Source organism: Podarcis muralis, chromosome 2 (assembly GCF_964188315.1).
Source record: "Podarcis muralis chromosome 2, rPodMur119.hap1.1, whole genome shotgun sequence".
In the NCBI taxonomy this organism is placed as follows: Eukaryota; Metazoa; Chordata; class Lepidosauria; order Squamata; family Lacertidae; genus Podarcis; species Podarcis muralis.
In genome coordinates this window covers 79579533-79599179 of record NC_135656.1, presented here as the reverse complement: position 1 = coordinate 79599179, position 19647 = coordinate 79579533, and the positions used below count along the sequence as shown (strand labels likewise).

General features: G+C 39.8%; 1 protein-coding gene across 22 annotated transcripts in view; it reads left to right on the top strand.

Annotated features, from left to right (window-relative positions):
• WNK2 (WNK lysine deficient protein kinase 2) overlaps positions 1–17754 on the top strand; it is a 112684-nt gene extending 94930 nt beyond the window's left edge. For 14 of the 22 annotated variants that reach the window (XM_077924892.1, XM_028718988.2, XM_077924910.1 and 11 more), the window contains 2 exons: positions 9–268; positions 8944–11271. In XM_077924892.1, coding sequence (XP_077781018.1) covers positions 9–268; positions 8944–9294 — 611 coding nt within the window. In that variant the 3' untranslated portion in view covers positions 9295–11271. Of the gene's footprint in view, positions 1–8; positions 541–8943; positions 11272–17508 lie in introns of those variants that run through there. The other 8 variants (XM_077924899.1, XM_077924901.1, XR_013391971.1 and 5 more) reach the window with 8 other exon arrangements.
• Positions 17755–19647: the final 1893 nt, after the last annotated feature.

The following is a 19647-nucleotide window of genomic DNA, read 5'->3' as shown; positions in this document are numbered from 1 at the left end:
CATCTTAGGATCCTCGACAAACAGCCTTGTAGCATATCCAGACCCTCTACCACAAACAACGCTGCAAGTACAAGTACAAGCCAACAACAGCAACAACAAGAAAGGAACTTTCACAGATGATCTCCACAAACTGGTGGATCAATGGACAAGCAAAACCGTGGGAGCTGTGCAGGCGAAACCATCCTTAAATCAACTTAAGCAGAACCAAAAGCGGCAAGACATGGAGCCAAAGGCTAACCCCATGCAGACACAGAATGAGACGTGTGGAGTAAGTGGCGCTCCTTGAAGAGCGTTACCTTTTACTTTGTGTCTGAAAGAGATTGCAGAGCTGGTGTTTGGAGGACATAAGCTTAAGGAGCATATTCCATATAAATATCCATTTCACTTCATTAACTATTAAAAATAGCTTAAGAATTTTTATCTACTTGGACTTCATCTTGACACTGTTTGGTTCAGTATATAACTTTTTACAAATGGAGAATTGTGACAAAATGAAGAATACGAATGGAGACTAGTTGATACACAGCAATACATTTACTGGTAATCAAATGTTGCTTTGTCTTAAAACAAATTTAAACAATGGTTGCTGAAGTTTTTTTTATTTAATTCCTTTTCCAACTGTGTCATTAATCTTCCAGTTGTTGGTTTGCTGGAATAGCTTGCTGGTAGCAATTTGTAGGCTGTTCTTCTGTGAGAGACTGTGCCAGTACTTTTGCCTTTTAAAGGGGAGGACGGCAACTGGTACTGCGGTCCTATGAAGGTCTATTCAGAAGTTAAGTCCCATTGAGAGCAGTCTCACAGCAAAATCCTAGGCATGTCTGCTCAGACATGAAACCCGTTGAGTTCAATGGGACTTACTCCCAGGTAATTGGGTATAGGATTGCAGTTTTAATGTTCTTTTTTACATTTCATTAATAATACTTCGTAGAACCCTAATTTAATGATGCAAATGTGGTTTAAAGTGAAAGATGAAAGATGGACACACTGTCATCTCCTCACCACGCCACTTTCATCACTGCCACCCATTCCAATGCTACAACTGATTATTCCCAACCGCCACATGTACTAACTGCATGTTGTTGTTGTTGTTAAAAAGGCTAGTACTAAATCATAACACCAGTGCTCCACTCCCCTATAGTGTACACACAGAGATACTGCAATCAAGGAATGTCCCCATTCCCTTTTTTTAGGTAAATTTGGTGAATCCACTCTATTTGAAGAGACTAGGGCAAGCCCTCTTCACAGACATCTCTCTCTCTCTCTCTCTCTCTCTGTGTGTGTGTGTGTGTGTGTGTGTGTGAGAGAGAGAGAGAGAGAGAGAGAGAGAGAGAGAGAGAGAGACTGTTTGTGCACACTCCAAGTCCCAAATAACACATTGGAACCGCTGAACTAGAGCACATATCGTTAGAGGAGATGCATGCAGACCAGGAACTTAATATGCTGTGTGTTGAATCCAGTGTGCCCTTCTGTTTGTGAAAGGGCTTTTGATCAAGCAGATGCTTCCACTGATAGAAGAGAAAGGGAGATTATTTTTTGCAAATACATTTCTCCCCTCTGTGGCTCCCTGCATCCACCAAAAATTATTCCAGAGGGTTGCAGGGACTGACAGAATGACATGGAAGATACCAGTGGCCTGCAGACTGGGAAAAGAGGGGTGACACAGAGAATGAATCAATGAAAGGAGTTCTTCTATTCACAAAGGAATACAACCCTTATGGGACAGAGGCAGTATCTGGCAAATGCAATTTACAAAACTGCAGGTGGCATGCTTAGGTTACATACATTTATTGGACTTCCCTGACAGATTGCTGCTGTTTAGAGCTGGAAATCTGTAACCATAAAACATAGTGATGGGAAATACAAATACATACCTAAATCCAGCAGATGGAAATCAAAGAACGTGTGTGTGTGTGTGTGTGTGTGTGTGTGTGTGTGTCAGATTTATGCCGGAGTCAAAACTCAGAAGCCTGGCTCACACATCATGTTCCCAGAGAGGAGGCCACAGCCGATTTTCTCCTCCCTTATCCCTTTTGCTTCCACACTAAGCTGAGCCAAGTTCAGCTTAGCGTGTCATACGGGCCAAGGCACCAGGTGAAGCTGTACAAGCAGAGGGTTGGTGGAACCCTTAGAGCAGATTTGGGGTTGGAGGATTGCCGGTGGCACACAGGGAAAGGAGACAGAGGGGATATTTTGCAGTGCGAGCAGTTGTCGTTCTATGCACCCAACGGCCTAAGTGGATACAGCACCTAGCTTTTTCAGGAAGAGAGCTCGAACATGAATTTGGTTTTGAATGACATGCGAAGCCAAGCTTTGACTTCAAGCAGTGCAGCACAGCAGCAGGAGCAAAGCAGCTGTGAGTTACTCTGTGGTAAGACAGTGCACCCATGCATGGTTTGGCTTAGCGTGATATGTGAACCCGGCCAAAAAGGTAACACGAGAAAACCAAGAAGCGAGAAGGGAATGAGTAAGAGGAAGAGCTATGTGCTCTTATCAGTTATTCAATATTGATGGGAAATACCATCTTTTTAAAAACAACAACATTAATGTTTGAGCTGGCTTTCTCTAGTTGAGTGGTCTTTTTTAATTAAATGCTTCATTTTAGCAGTAGCAGCTTTCCTATGAAAATGACACTTTAAATTTGTTTTAAAAACAGATCATATTGTTAAGGGAGAATAGCAAAAATAAAGGAACTTGGTATAAGGAGGCTGTCTTAGCAAGGTGGAAAGTTCTCACAATCTCAGGTCTTGTTTCTTCAGAGGGCTTTTGGCCTTGTTAGCTGCAAATGGTTACAAGCTGTGGTGTCTGTCTACAAGAACACGTTTCCTATATACCTTCGGTAACTGAGATCCGTTTGATTTGCATGTCGGCACTCACCGAAATATTTTCTCAAACACTTGCACAGCTTCCATTACTTGAGGAAATAGCATGTGGTGTAATTATACTTGTGTTGCAGCACTAGAGCACCAAGACAATGCTACAGGGTTAATCAAGGCAAGAAGCACGATGGAAATATAAAGCGGTCTTGAAGCAGTGAAGCCTCCTTGCCCAGCAACCTCTATATATTTTTTCTCTCTCTCCCCTTTCCAGTGATACAGATAAATGCAGAAAGTAGGCTTGCACTTCCCTAATTGTCTGTCCAGTTGGGAACAGCAGTTGCAGTGGAGCAAACATACCAGGTTTGCTCAGCTGCGGCAGTCAGGGCTTTGATAAAGCTGGTGCTAAGCTTCTGCAAATAATGTGTTCATACTTTTGTATCCAGTCCTAAGAGAAGAAAAGGGCTGAGAAGCACTGCATTGGAAGAAGAATACGTAACTTCTTCTGCCATATTTTGTACATTCTTACTATATACATTCGTACGTGATGGGTTCTATGGGCAAGTCTCTACAGATAATGAGAGTTGCATGCATACTGTTTAAGTACAGATTTCCTATTTGTCTCTCTCTTTGCCCAGCTATACAGAGTACTCGCCCTGTGATCTTTTTTATTCAACCAATGGTACTGTTGCTTTTCAGCATCATCCTTTCTCTAAGACAAATCTTTGTATATATATTTTTTTGGGGGGGGGAATGGTGGTTCTTCTTGGATCAATTGCATAAAAGCTTATAAGAATTTGCTTGTCCTGTTTTATTTGCTTATCAAAAGCACGATAGACAGTGCAACCCACATCTCTGCTTTTTCTTTCTTGGATTAAAAGGAACTCACTTCTCTTTACTTCTGTTGCAGTAAGAACTCCTACAATAAAGTACATCAAATAAATTTGGCAATGAAGCACGAATGGCCAGCACAGATTTGTTCATTTGCTTTCAAAGCCACTGATAGGCAAGGGTGGCCATGCTAGCTGTTAGTTTTTTTAAAACATCATGAAATGTGCATGGAATGTAATTTTCAAACAGTAAGGGAGATAAGTAGTATGTGCTGGTGGCAGCCCATCACCTACGAGCTTTTCATTAATGCTACTGTAACCCATGTTCAACAACTTCAGTGGATGCGAGAGCTACAGGCTAAAAATAGCATCTTGAGCTGTACTGCATATAGAATTCCTTGAACTGGAAGAAATTATCTTAACAGGAGGTTGTACAAAACAATATGTGTTTTCTTTTGCGTGATAATAAATGTGTCAGACCAGGACTCCAAAGGGATGAAGATGGGGTAGGGGGGAAAGCTGTGAGACGGGAAGAAAATGCTGAAGGAACCTTAAGAGTGCAGTTCTTGTTTCAGTGGCTGGTAGGTGATATGTTAAACAAACTGGAAACAGCAGAATTTTACATCTGTTTGAGCTTGATGCTAGCTGGCAAGGAAGCAAGAATTCTTGTGTGGGTGAAGAATGGAGAATTAAAAATAGGAGGGGGTAAAGTCCTCAGTGTTTCATATCTATTGCCTTGCCTTGGATAAGTTTGAGTAGCATTTGCAATTCACCATTATCTTTCCTAATATAGGAAAGATAATATAGTAACCTGTCAAAAATACTAGAAGGAATCCAGATAAAGAGGTCGTGTAGAGCTGCTGAGGTTTAGTTCTGTTAAAACAAGGCTTGATCCCTGTTCACATATCACAACTGGTGGTCCCTGGTGTGGCTGTACATTTTCATTTGTAACAAAAGACACATCCAGTCAATTCTATAGGGCCCATGGGTATTGTGGACAGAAGTGTGCGTGCAGGTACACATCTAAATCCACATTGCAAACATGCTAGGAAGTTGCCTTTAGTGGTAGAGCCATGATTGAAATGGAGAAAAACTGGGAATTCAAGCTAAAAGGAATGGTTAGCATAGGCAGAGTTTTCTTGCTGGATTTGGACAAAGGTAATTTAATCTAAGGCGATATTGGACATAATCCACAGGAAGATCAGTGTCCTTATGCTCCACTGATTTCAACAAGATTTGAGCAGACATGCAGCACAATTCCAAAAGTAAGTCGCTGTGATTTTAATGGAAATTTACAAGTGAGTGTTCATAGGATTGCAGCCTTGACTTGTACAGAACTCTACTAACTTGTAAGAAGGGGAAAGTGGTTTTTGAAAGAAACATGAAGAAAGAAAAGATGAATGTTCAAACAAGGAAAGACTTGAGTGTGATTCATATTAGCGTTAAAAAAAATATGGAGACCTTAATAGGGAGAAACAATTTTCTTATTCTCTCTGGAAAGCAAAATCATGGCTGTGGTTGCCATGGAGTATGTATGACAAAGGCCCAAAATGAACTTACACACTGTTTCAATATGAGAATATGGCAAGATGTTGATAGAAAGCTAAAATGTTCAATTACAAGCATCATTTTCCTTTGGGAATTTTGGAGCTTATTAAAAGAAATTAAAAGAGCTCAAATAAAATGCATACCTTTAATTACAAAAGGCAGGGAGGGCAAGCACAAAAGGTGGTCGACATTATTGGATGTTGGAGGGGAAGCGAATGAAGAAAGCAAAACAGTAAAACTGACAAAGCAAATGTAAAACTGAAATTTGAAGAGCAAATTGTTAAAAATTATAACAGCTAACACTCAAAATCCCATTCAGCCTATGGACCAGTTAACACATCACATTAGTCACATGTTTTGTCATTTGTGTGCAAGATTTTTCATTCAATAGCCAGCCTGGTGAACTTGATCAAGATTGTGAGCTGGCCTTGCAGGTTAGGAGTACTTTAACCCTTTCTCCCTTGCTGTGGCCCCGACCTGTTCCAGGCCACCCGCCACAACTATTGTTTGTTTTGAGGGGAGAAAGCGGTCACAATATTAAAAAGCTCTCACAGTGTTGAAAGGGTTACTATCTAAACAGAAAGGTGTTGATTATTGTAACTGCCAGATTAATATATGCCAAATATCAGAAGAATCCACGAATGCCCAAAGGGTATGCAAAACTATGGGGGGTATGGCTCTCTTATATAAATTAGCATGGATGCTGTGGGTTCAATTTGGGAGCACATAACGAAAATCGGTTTGAAAAGGCTTTCCGTTATATGGTAGTAAAATAGTTTCCACTGCTTCTATTGGTGAGGGAGCTGTGTGTATATGTGCCGGGAGGGTTGAAGTGCATACTGGGCGGGGCTGGCTATTTGCAAATAAAATATCAATGCAAAAGGCAAACATGCAACCAACGTAATGTGTAGTTTGGCTCATCCAAAGATCTCCAAAAGGATGTCTTCAAGCTGGTTGACTGAACAGCAAAGTGACAGATGAGCAAAACATACTGAGAGAAGAGAATCCTAAATGAGCTGTATCCACCCAGGGACTGGCCTTAGCAGAAAGCTCATGAGTATACACAGTGCCATTTGGATTCTCTGGCTTTCAAAAAAGTTGAAGGTCTGAGCACATTATTGTTGTTTATAAAACTGCCAGTAAGTTTCCCATCCAAATGCAGCAAGCCTTTATGGAAACATAGTGATAAAGATGTGCCGTAGCTGAGCAGCTGGCAAGTGCCAACCCCAGCTTCCCTTTCGTATTCCTAGCTGGCTTTCCTCCATCTTTCTAATTTTGCCTTTCCTCCTGTTAGGTACCCTGCCTCTTCTTCCTTGTGCCATCCTCTCACTTCCTTGTCTTTTTCTGCTGCATCACCTGCTCCCCTTTAGTCAAGCCTCAGGCCTCCGCTGTCTTCCTCTTTCCTCTTTTTTAGGCCCTCAAACAAGGTTTAACCTCAGACCACCTAACTAGGCCAATACATTCCCCCCATATTAGACTATAACTCTCTCTCTCTATATATATATATAGTTGTTCAGGAATGCATGTGAACTTCCATTATAAGGTAGCCTGTAAGTAGTACAAATAAATGAATGAAGGTTTGTGGTAGGTAGTTATAAAAAAACAACACCCCACTAGGAATCAATGAATTTAAAAGTTGCACAACTGTAAATATTTTTACATACAAATTAGTAATTTATTTGAAATTAGTTTTCAAATACAGTGGTACCTCAGGTTACATACGCTTCAGGTTACAGACTCTGCTAACCCAGAAATAATGCTTCAGGTTAAGAACTTTGCTTCAGGATGAGAACAGAAATTGTGCTCCGGTGGCGCGGCGGCAGCAGGAGGCCCCATTAGCTAAAGCGGTGCTTCAGGTTAAGAACAGTTTCAGGTTAAGAACGGACCTCCGGAACGAATTAAGTACTTAACCCGAGGTACCACTGTATAGGTATGCATTTAGGTTGTATTTAGGACTCAGGGCCAGCAGACTATCTGGAAACCTCTAGGATAGTTAGGATAGGATAGGCAATTTCGAGAAATGATGGAAGCTGGAGCTATTAGGAGAGAAAAAGCACAATATTATTTCCTTCTCAGTAGTATTTAATTAGTCTTCCAGTCTTCAAGACAATGAGCTAATATTAGCCACTGTAGGGCATGAAAGCTAGAACTGTACTTCAAAAATGCCTAAATAGAGAAGTTTGAACCAAATTCATCCTGCAGAACAATGTTATCCAACCACAGATGGCCTGAGCAAAGTAAAAAATAGTACCTGATATTTTTTTTCCCCTTTTCTTTTTTAAGGTTCTATGATAGAGTGCTCACTTTCATGGCACATACCTCTTGCACTTTGTAATACTCTTGCCAATTGCTGCTAAGAGAAGCTATCAACATTCTGCAAATCTGTTGCCCACATACAACTGCTCATTCCATGAAGAACTAATTCTTGGCTAAATGGGCTACCGGTGAATAGAGTCTCTTAAGATTGTTAGGAAAGCCTCTCATCACCCTTGTATCTTTTAAAGGAAATAAATATTTTGAGGTTGTCATTCTTGGAGCCAAAATGGGTAGCTGACGTGCAATCCTACACATTTCTACTCAGAAGTCAATCCCACTGAGTTCAATGGAGCTTAGTTTTGGGTAAGGAGTAGGAACCCTGTTCAGTAGATGCCTAGGATGGTACTATTGCCTTTTCAGTCTAGATATTGCAAGCAAAACTCCCTCAAAATGCTTTCTCCCTATTAACAAATTTTCATTTCAGTTCATGCACATTTTCTGCCTTAAAAATTCTCACTCCATCTCCTGGGTATAATTACCAATTTGACCCTGATATTATAGACAAAGGGATTGCCTGAAAGAACCATCATTCAGGAGTAGGTGCTGACTTAATGAAATCACTGCCAGAAGTTGTAAATTATATGTGAAATTAAAACCTGCTAACCAAATCCATGGGGGAACCAGACAGATCTCTTGTACAATAATTGCTTTTGTGGCATTTGGACTATATTTAAGCTCATAATTCTCAGGAAGTCAGCTGTTCTCAGTGTTTAGAAAAGAAAGCCCTTTCTCTCATCCAGTTCTGCATTGTCTAGATATTTTCAGAGCTGTGGAGCTGAGCTATATAGTCCCAAGAGCTCTGTGTGTGTGTTCAAAGAATTCTCTGGAGAGCCAGTGAAAAGATGTTATGGGGTGGCTGAAAGCACGGAAGGGAGTTAACTGGTACATATTCTACCTAAACATGAATATATTGTGGACAACAGTTTTGGGTGGTTTTTCCCCCAGATTTGGCTATATGCTGCTTACAGCCAATACAGCAACACTGTTCTCCAGATTGTGTTGAAAGGAGATAGGTGTGGGACTTGGGTGGGTGGGTTGTTATTGTTTTAAGGAAAGCAATGATTGATTATCAGCTCTTATATACTGACGGAGAAATAATGCAGGTATTTTGCAGACCGCCACATTGCCTAAATTTCATGTGGAATGTAGACAGTTCAGAGGATTCCCCCTGAAGTCATTATGTCTATGAAAACCTAGAGGGTGTGTGTGTATGTTAAAGCAACTGGCCAAGTTTCTGCATTTATTGCCCCATTCACAATCTACAATCTCCTCCACTGGAGGGCGCAGAACCAGGACGTCCCCTCAGAACAGAGTAGCCGAGTGGGATGCAACTGTTGAGTTTGAAATGATAAACTGCCATAAAGCGATGATGTCTCACTGCTCAGCTAGGAGGGTACAAGCGTAATAGCTGTTGCTTTTTATGTTTGTTTTTGTAGGTTAATTCAGTCAGAACAGGAGTGGGGGACAAGACAATTGTTCCAGTCTCTTGCCCAGTGCCAGCTGCATTAACTCCTGGAGTTTCACCATCCCTGCCAGTGCCTATGCCAGGTACTACCCTTTCTGGCACAGTAAAACCTTATGTGATGCCTCTTTGTCAATATGGAGGAGTTTTCCCTACATCCGTTTTTGGAGTGCAGTGGTTGGGCCCAGCCACACAGCCTGGGATTGTAGGAGGCCAGAGCGTTGCGCCATTCCCACCTCTGGGCAAAAACGGCTTGCAGCTGTTTCCAGTGCCGCTGCAGCAACCTGTGGTCAGCCCGCCAGGCTCTAACATGAGAATAACCTAGCTCGGCCGCCTTTCGATAGCTGACGGTGCTTTTCCACATCGCCAGGGCAGCGCGTTTGAGCCTATGCACGGGGTGTGTTGACCTGCCGCCATTCGGTTCAGGCCTGCTAGCGTGCACACCATCCATACACTGAATCAAGCAATCACTGTGAAATGTTTTCACACCGATTCGTTTGTGGTTATGGCAATATTTGCTTCTCCTTCCTTGCCGAAGATCACTTTATTTTGTGCTCTGGTGTTTGAAACCGCAAACTTCAGCGTTAATGTACTTGAATTGATGGTTAAGACAACTGTATTAATCCTGCAGGAGTATTAGTGCCTTGAATTCAAGCTTTTCAGTTCTCGCTGGAAAGATGTAAATAATAAGAATAATTGAAAAGCGTATTTTATTTACAATCTGCTTGTGTGAGGTTACTTTTTTTTTAATTTGCAAAAATATATATAAATATAAATATATTGGAAAAAATGTTGAAGGTTTACATTTGAAACTCTTGCCCAGTTTTGTTCCATTTTTCTCCTGTAAATGCTTTTATTTTAACTGGTGGTTAAAGGGTGAGTTTAAAAAAGAAAAAGGGTGGCTTAAATGTTTACAGAGTGAGTTACTGATGGAAGACTTTTCATTTTAATGAAGAGTAATAACATGAGTAGCTTTCTTTTTCAATAGGAGCATTTACAAGAGCTTGAACTTAAGTTGTATATATGTGTGCAGGTAATAGCTTTGGGCAGTGCAATTCACTTTGTTATGCAATCTTTCTGGAAAAGCTGTTGCAAGTGAAAACTTCTGTTTTAATATGAAATAGCAAATTTGGCAAGCAGTTTAAGATGCTTTTCTCTCCCTCCCCCTTTTCTCTCCTTCCCTCCCTCTCTTTCTCATTTAGCCACAAAAGCAAAAAACAAAAAATATTCTGAACAAATTATGTAATTTAAATTCAATCCATGCATGTTTCATTTGTGAAATGAACTAATCAAAATATTGGTTATAGGAGAGCCCATCCCAAAGTTACTATTTAAAAAAAGTATGTAAGTACAGAACTTTACTTGCATGCCATTGCCTTTATTCCAACAGCAGTCGTAGTTCAGAACCATATTTGAAGTGCTTACAGTATTTTCACTGAAGTGGAATTAAATGTGAAGCTTTCTTTATTATTATCCACCCTACTTATTTAGTAGTGTTGGTGTTTGACCACATTTGAATTTATTTTGTCATTTTTCACTCCGTTTGCACTATAGATAGAATGGGCACCTCTTTCTTTTTTTGACTTGAGCTTTCTTTCATTGGGTTCACTTAACTGTACATAGACTTTGCACCTTCACCTCTCAGTATAAAGGCACAAGGTAACTACTAAGATTGATTTGCAGATTGGTAAGTCTCTATTTACTTGAAATTTAAAAAAAAAACCTAGGACAAGCATAATGGCACACATTTTAAAATAAAAAGCTTTGCAACAGAAAAGTTGAAGGCACACTGCACTCACATTCTCTCTTTATGGCAATGACATTTTTGAACTACCTGCTGAAGAGTCGGAGCTGTTTTGCGCTGCCGATCTGTGAATTGTATAGTTCTATTGTACTTTGAGCATTAAGAACTGTCTGAAACGTTTTGTTGGTTCCATTTAGTTTATATTATTCCATCAATTCGGTTAGAATTGAATTTTGTAGAACATGGTGCAGAGTCATCTGCCTGGGCAAAATACATGCTGTAGTAAGAGATTTCTGCTCTCTGTAACACGTATATTTCATTTGTTTGAGACTTTATTTTGGATTCATGTCTGTATGCTTTATGAGCAAAATATGGAAAATCTTGTTCTCACTATTCCTCCCCCCCTTGGCTTGCACTGAAACCTTCGGTTTGTTGGTATTGCCTGTTGTATAGCCATGCCCCTTGTAAGCTGGCAAGTCAGTGGCACTAACTCCTCACTCCCAAGAGATTGTATATATTCAAGAGAAGACAAAATAAAACATTTTTGTGCTTGAAAAATTTGTGGAAAACCCAGTGTGTTGCTAAAATTCTAAAAATATCACAAGATAGCACTGCTCTTTAATTCCATTCCCTGCAGCTTCAGACACTGACTTAAGGAATCATCTGTGACCAGGTATCCTTAACTGGGAGGACTAAAAATACTTCTCTGTGTCCCCTTGCTGTCTCCACCAAGTCCAATGAGTAAATCCTTCAATGGGTGCCCTTGGCAGATCTCATGTTTTTTGCCACATTGTCCTCAATGAATTGGACTTTTTTTGTTGTTATTTTTAGTCGAAAAATTTAGCGCACCATTTTGTTGATCCATTTTACACCCATGAATCTTATGGTAAAGGATTGGGAGGAAATCTAAATAAATAAACAGCAATTGGCTTGCTTGATAATTCTAGGCACAGGACTTTGAGTATATGCTATTGTATATGTTTGGCGTGGAATAAACTGTCAACTTGGGAAAGGAATGGTTAAATGGTAACAGTGGTGGCAAGATTCATGACACAAAAATTCCAACACAATCAAAGTATATTGGACTGGAGAAATCACTGTAGGTTCAGACACTGACTACAATTCAGCCTCTTATCTAAATTTATCAGTAGTGTTGCTTCTTGTATCTGTTTAATAGCAAAGGAGCAGCCTTGACTGGGCTCATGATCACTGAGTAAAATAGACTCAGTTACTATGAATGAGGATGCCATTCATGCTCAAAGTCCTAATCCTGCCTTCTGCAGCTGGTACTTTTGAGCCCAGTGAGTCTTGCTTGATGTTAAGAAATTGAGCTCATTCTCATTTAAAGTGAGAAGGACTTCTGCCCATTTTAATGTAACCTGAATCCTGTTACATTTTGCTGATGGGAGAGGTGGCTTACTGGATGTGTAGTTCTGTATAGCTATAGCCTGAACCACCAGAGATCTGGAAGACAGCCCTTGAATTGTATCTTAGAATTCTAAATGTATTTGTTTCCCCAGCCTACAATTGGTTTTTTTTAAAAAAAGTATGTTATGATTTGCCCTTTCACGTAGATGGATAGATGAATATGGCATGGAGCTCAGCAAGAGATCATGGACAGGGTATATGGGCCACAGCATTCTTATACAGTACATTTCAGTTGTGTACTTAAGTAAAAATCAAGAGTTTGAATTCAATCCTAAAGGGAGTCAGTAGAAGTGCATTGATGTGTTCCAAGCAAAAGAACCTGTGTCTGAACACTCATAAATGATAGCTTCAGATAGCATATATTAGTAATTCCAGTCTTGAACTGATGGTGGTAATGAACTTCATGTCTGAATCTAAAATAAGGGATCGCTGCTTTATTACTTGAAGAAGATCACTACAGCACTGACACAATTCCAGAGCATCAGTGATGAATGTCCCTCTGCCCTTCCAGAGCAGAAGATTTTTCAGCTATTACTTCTTTAGTTTTTTGTCTCGTGCTGAATTCTACTGCAATCAAGTTACTGGTATCCATTCTCCCTCCATCACCAAATACCAAATAAGCAGTCAGTTGGACAGATTAGGCCCTGCAGCCAGCATAATATTTCATTCTCATCTTTCTCATGATGTTGTCCCACTGCCTCTATGCAAATTGAAAGGGAGATGTAACTGGCTGGGATCTCATGGGGAATGCTCTGGGGGATTTCAGAAAGTTGCTTTCTGAACTGTTGTTGCACTGAACCAAAACACCCAAAGATGCTGCTACAAGTGCTTGTCTCAACTATCTCCAAAAACAATGGCAACAGAAGGTACAAAAAAACTGTAATATGTCTAACAACAACAACAACAACAACAACAACAACGGTATCAATCTATTAGCTAACAATGGTAGATCCAAGTGGCAAGCAAGAGTGCAGAACTGTAGGTCCAGAAAAAGCCAGACTGGCAGAGGTATTAATAAAACCCCCTATCCTACACAAAACACAACCAGCCATATCTAGAGGTAGCTGAAAAGTAACATGTTCCTCTGTCCACAGGTGATGAGGGCCATCTTCAACAGCCTTTTGGGTAAAGGGTGATGAAGATGGGAATGGAAGGATATCTGCCCTGTATGTGTTTTGTTGATGGTGTTTTAGCTTCAGGGCCTAAAAGATTACCAATTTCAGCCCATCCAGTTTCATGTTCTAAAAATGGTGCTGAGTACTGTATGTATATTTTGCCAACCAAATGATTACAAGTGATAGGTTCATGGAGGCCCAATACTCTTAAGTTAGTCCAAAAACAGTTCACAAGAATTTGGGTAACTGTGCTGTTAGATCACACTAGCAGAATAAGCAGATCCAAATTATGTCTTTCTCGTTTATGAGACAAATATAAATATATAGCATCTTATCAGCTATCCAACTTACACTTCTTCTCAAGGAATCATCAGGAATTAGGTCTTTAATGGCAAAAACTAATAGATAAAGGAATGTTTTTCATTAGGTAAACTTGAGTCACTTGTGACTCAAGATACAACGCAGTGTGAAAGTTTTGTGACACATCTCAGTTTAGCTACTGGATGCAGCTGGTATTTTGTTCCTGGATCGTTAGAGATCATGAAGTTGCAGAAGAACTGACTGTATAGAAAGATCACAGGCTTCTTGGTGCAGCCCTAGATTGTGAAATTTGAAATGGCCACTGTTAAATCTTACTTTCAAAACAAACCTAGAACAGTAACACTTGAGCATTCAGGTTTCTACTGAAAGTACACAAATGTCACAGCACATTTCGTGGACCTTTTAAAATGTGGCTGCATATAGGGAAAGTCATACATTATGTTGAGGCCACTTGAATACTAAGGATTTGCAGGATATGAACCATGCATGTGTTTATAAGAAAACAGGAAGAGCCTTACTGGATGAGTCCAAAGGTTCATCTAGTTTAACATCTTATTTTCAATGACGACTTCAGAAAGTTCACAAGCAGGGAATGAAGACAACAGTGTTTCCAGTTATGTATTCAGCATCTGCTATTCACAGGCATTCTATTCAACCCTCTTTTATTTAATTTATTTTAAGTACTGATTGTCTGCCCTTCATCTTGTAGTTACAACAATGGAAGCACTGGATCTCTCTCTCTCTCTCCTCTGTGTTTGTGGGTGCAGAGGTGCAAGCTTTTGAATTATATGCAATAAAGTTAGCATTGCTGCGTAGAATTTAGCATTTTGCCCCCTGCTATTACACCAGCCTGATGGATACAAAAATGACATAGTGGATATGCTGAACTTGAATATGGTAAACACATGAGCTGACGGCTGGAAAATTCATAACTCATTGGCTTAGAATGCACAACTGAACAAAGAAAAATTTGATTTCTTGGAACATTTTGTGCCACTACATTTGCCATTGCATCAATTAGGGGTAAAAAAGAAATGTTTTCAGAAGAAAAGCTGTGATTCTGTCTATTATGAAAATTACCTACATGACACAAAAAAATTTTAACTGGCCTGTATGCCATGTGTTGTCTACGCCAAAAAAAATGTGATGTTTTTAAATGTTGCTTTTTAAAAATGCTGGGCATGTTCATTTTTTAACTTACAACTATTTGTTATATCTGTACTGCAAGTAACTATGCAGGGGTATTTTCTGCCCTGTATGTGCCTAGAATGTCTTAACAATGCTCCACTTTATAGTTAAGAGAGAAATAATAATGTTTCCAAGTAGAATTGAGGGTGTGGGAAACCGCGAAAGTAAAAGGGACTTGAATATTAGCTGTTAATGTCTGAATAGGGAACCTTGTATCATCCTCTCTCTTCACCTGATGAGATGTGTGAGCTATACCTGTAGTTGGTGACAATCCATCTCACAACAGGGAACAGGTGTGAGTGCTGCCTGTGAATGTTATGTAAGAAAGAGGAGATTGGCTAGAATTCAGAAGAGTTTATGGTGAGGCTTGCTGCTTGAAAAGCCATGTAATACTCAGGACCATCTAGAGATGTTGAGAAAGCAGGTTTGAGGACTGGAGTGGTCAGTTTAGAAGGTTGCAACCCAGTGCTTGTGCACCAGGGCTGGGCGATGTCTGGTTTTCAACAATGCAAAATATCACCAGGTAAACATTGTGATATACCGATATATCACAATGTCTGAACTATGTAGAGGCGAACAGTAGGGCTGGGTGATATATGGGTTTCAACGTCATGATATATCACCAGCTAAACATCGCAGCAAGGTTTCAGTTCCCCTTTGGAAGATAAGCCTTGAAATTCCTCCAGTGTAGAAGGCAATTCCCTGTCTGCTAAAATACATAGTGACTAGTGTGTACACGCTTGCCAGTTTGAGTATAGAGAATGCATGCCTTAACAATGTAAACGGAGAAAATGTATTTCTCTTTGCTTTAGTTAACAGTGCAATCCTATACATGTCTACTCAAACATCAGTTGCACTGCAGTCAACAGGACTTCCCAATTAAGTGTGCATACCATTGCACCCTAATAATTTCTAATCTGTGCCTGTAACTTATTCAAGCATGATCTGACAGTGGGAAACTGTGTAGTTTTCTTATGTACTAATCCATGCTTTGACTGGGACTGCATGATGTCAGTGGATTTTGACAACAGCAATTAATGCCCAATGGGCTCTGGGCCCTGTATTCCCTGCTGTGTTCAGTCATGAGAAAGGTTAGTTGATACAATCGCATGAAAAAGTTTTAGATTGCCTAAATTATTATTCATGTTGATTAAACATCATGCTTGAGCCTTCACACATTGGGTGTTTCCAGACAATATTGTTAGTTCACACACACACACACACACACACACACACACACACACACACAGCACAGCACAATCAATTTGCAATTGTTACTCCTTTTGGAGTGTTGGAGATATTGCATTTCTCCAACACTCCAAAATGCAGTATTTCTTCACTGGGAAAATGTAATTTCTACATCTCCACCTCTCAACAGAAAAGCCATTACTACTGTGAGTGGTTGGGTGAAGAGTTACAGGATTCTCCTGAGATATCATTTGTATCAAGGCACACACCCTCTCTTCCCATGCCGACACTTTGTGATTGTGGTTATTTGTGTGATTTCTGTCACCTGTATTTCTAGGCTATTGTATGTTTGAAGTGGGTTACAATTAAAAAAACACACCCCACAATATACACAGTAATATAGCAAAATAATCAAATAAGAAGAAGCTAAACAAAGAGAAACAGGATTTAAGAGATCCTATTAGTCTCATTATTGTATTTAAATTGTTTGGAGGCTGAGCAGCAGCTGAGTGTGTTTGTCAAGCTCACATATGACTACCTCAAACAGGAGCCCTAGGTACCTCTGCTATGTGTTCTCCCCCTACACACAAACACACTTAAATAAGAATATAATATTGTGTTACTGGTATCGGGCTGGGGTTAATTCAAGTATAGCGCTAAGGATATTCCTTATCTCATAGAAAGGCAGGCATGGAAGGAGCAATAGCCCTCCAGATTTGTTGCACAATAACCCCCATCATCCCTGACCATTGACTATACTGACTGGGGTGCAGATGGGGGCTGGAACCCAGCAGCATGTGGAGGAGCAGAGTTACCCATCTCCTCCACCACCTATTAATAATGGCTTTCCTGATACTTGATTTCTTAATTATTTCCTTGTACAACAGGAGCCAATGAAATGAGATCCTTCCCACCCCTCAATCTCACCATTTATGTTGGTGGTCTTGCTTAACACTTCCCATAAAAGGATGAGCTTTGTCCAGGGAGGAACTGGCCTGGTCGAAAGATCAGCACTGCTAAGCCCTTTGCTTCTATGTGCCTTATTAAGGAAGATGGAGCTATTCGGACATTGTGGTGCTTCTTAAGAATTCTATGGCTTTCTATGTAGGATTTCCTGGCCCATGGAGCAGCTCGTGCATGGCTTCTCTTTATTTTATTTTATTGTTTTCATTTTTAAAAATAATAATCTGTTTTTCTCTTTGTACATCGCATCATATACATTAATTGTGGCTGCTTTCCGTCTTTTTCATCTATCCATTTTTTGGGTTCCATATAGATAGAAAATGCGGCTCAGATTGTATGATGACTGTTGTGCCAAAACTGAATGGTTTGGCAAGGGTGCCTCTGTTTTGTTGGATTAGATGAAAAATATAATAAAAGGTAAACCATTGAGCTTTAAGCATGGCACTGGTGTCTGCGATTGTCATGAGTTTGGCTTGCTGTTTCTGTAAGGCACCTGAAATATCCATAGTGCAAGGTTATGCATATAATACGATGTTTAGCGTGTTTGGGCCTCTAATTCTAATCATACATGATTTTGATATTTTTATTTTAGATTCTGAGGAAGAGGACACCCACAAGTGATGCATGTCCAAGCTTGGATATAGGGTCAACATCAAGATCTTACTTCAACTAAGGAAAGGGAAGAAAAGCTGGGAATTGATGTCACATGTGAGAAACTCTGTACTATTCTTATCCATTAAATTCAATTTTGTAACTTCTTTCTAAACCTTTTTTTATTTATAGTTGGAAATTCAAACATTATGCAAAAATAAATAAACTATAATTATTTTGAGGAAAAGGCTTGATCCATTTTTGAGTGGGAAATTATCTGTTTTTCTTATGGTATAAGATTTATTTCATATGAAAACCCATGCAATTATTTTATTTTGCCAAATCAACCACATTCAAATTCTACTTTGGCTGGCAAAATCTCTTGTTCCTTTTAGGATACAAATGATACTCCACTTGGGTGGTATTCAACAAAATTTCACTCAAAAGTAGACCCACTGAAATTAATGAACATGGCTAAGAGAGGTCCATTAATTACAATGGGTCTATTCTGAGTAAACTGAGTTGCATACCATTCCTTGATCCAAATGTCACCTTTTAAAAATATATATTTAAAAGTCAGGTTCATATAGCCATTTTGAGATTGTGGTGATGTGGCAAAGATGCCAAAATTCTGTGTTGTGATGGGCCTTCTATTTAAACAAGAAAAACAGGAAATAAGGATATAACCTGAAGAAGGTTATATTTGCATATGTTGATGTGGTCATGCCTAATCTTCATGCTGTGAATTTGCCTCTCAGCAAGTGAACTGGTGCTGACAGTTACATGAAAGATGCAGCAACGGGAATTATTCTTCAAAACTGCCTCTGACTAAAATGGAAGTCTAAATGAGTGCCTGAATATTTAGGGAAGGGTCCTTTTGGACACTAAGCTCACACCTGCATCTGGCAGGCTAGATCAAAAAGTGGGCAACCATCCGCAGACCGCATTTGGGTTGCGGGTGGAACTTTCCATCTGTCAATCATAGTTACGCTTTTAGGGCATCTGTTTTAGAGTGGCGCAACTGGTGCAGCTGCAGGGGTCACCATGCTGCCACAAAAATGTTGTAGAATGGAACACAGGAGGCGAGGGGCGCATGAATTTTTAGCCAAAGCAAATTGCTCCAAATCACCCCATATTGAATCGAGCTCACTAGCTATTCAGTGTGATCTGGAAATTTTAAAAAACTGCAGTGCGTCTGCAAAAATTGAAACATTTGAAGAGAATGCCAAGGTGATGAGAGGGAAGAGGGTAAGCTCTTTTTTTGAGTGACAGGTCTAGGTTCTAAGCTAAGATAAGGATTTTACCTGATATTCCTCGGCTCTGTAGTCAAAATACTTTAGGGGAGGGATGCTGCAGTATATATCACCTTGTTCTTGTCTGTTCCATGCTCTTTGCTAGTTCTAGTGCTTGCTTGAAAAATGCTGGACATTCATATTCTTCTGCCTCCACCACATGCCCACAGACCACCTTCTATCAAATCAGCTTTGCACTTTGTTTCTGTGATTTGGGTAACAACCGAGGAGAAAACAGGCCCGAAGCTATATATTTTTCATTCAGCATAACTCTCTAACTCCTTCAAGTACCTTTCTGGAATATTGGAGGTTACATAGAGCAGATATAATGTATGCTTTTTAAAAAAAAACACTAAAATTGTTGCCCAGAAAACTGCAGGAAGGGAAGCAAATTCCTTTTAAAAATGTGTTAGTGTGAAGCAGCAAGCAAGGACAGCATTGAGAGAGTTCCCACAAAAATAAAATATCCAATGAACTCCAGACACACTAGTTTGCTTTTCACATAGACACCTTATGTCACTTTCCCTGCACCTAAGGGCTTAGATCAAGCAAAACTAACAGCTCTCCATGTGGTAGCTAATCAAATTACTTCATCAAACTAAATTGTTCCCATGAACCAATTAACATAACGAGATCTCCAAGAGAAAGTGGTTCCTCCCTCCTGCCCACAGTGCATGGGAAATCTAGATAGTTAATTGCAATATGTAAAGAAGTTAAGGCTACAATCCTATGAGATGAAACTCCATTGAAAACGAGACCTTCCTCTGAGCAAATATATATAGGAATGTACTGTAAGTAATCTATCCATAACAAGAGAAGATTGATTGCTGCATCCTAGAATCTAGCAT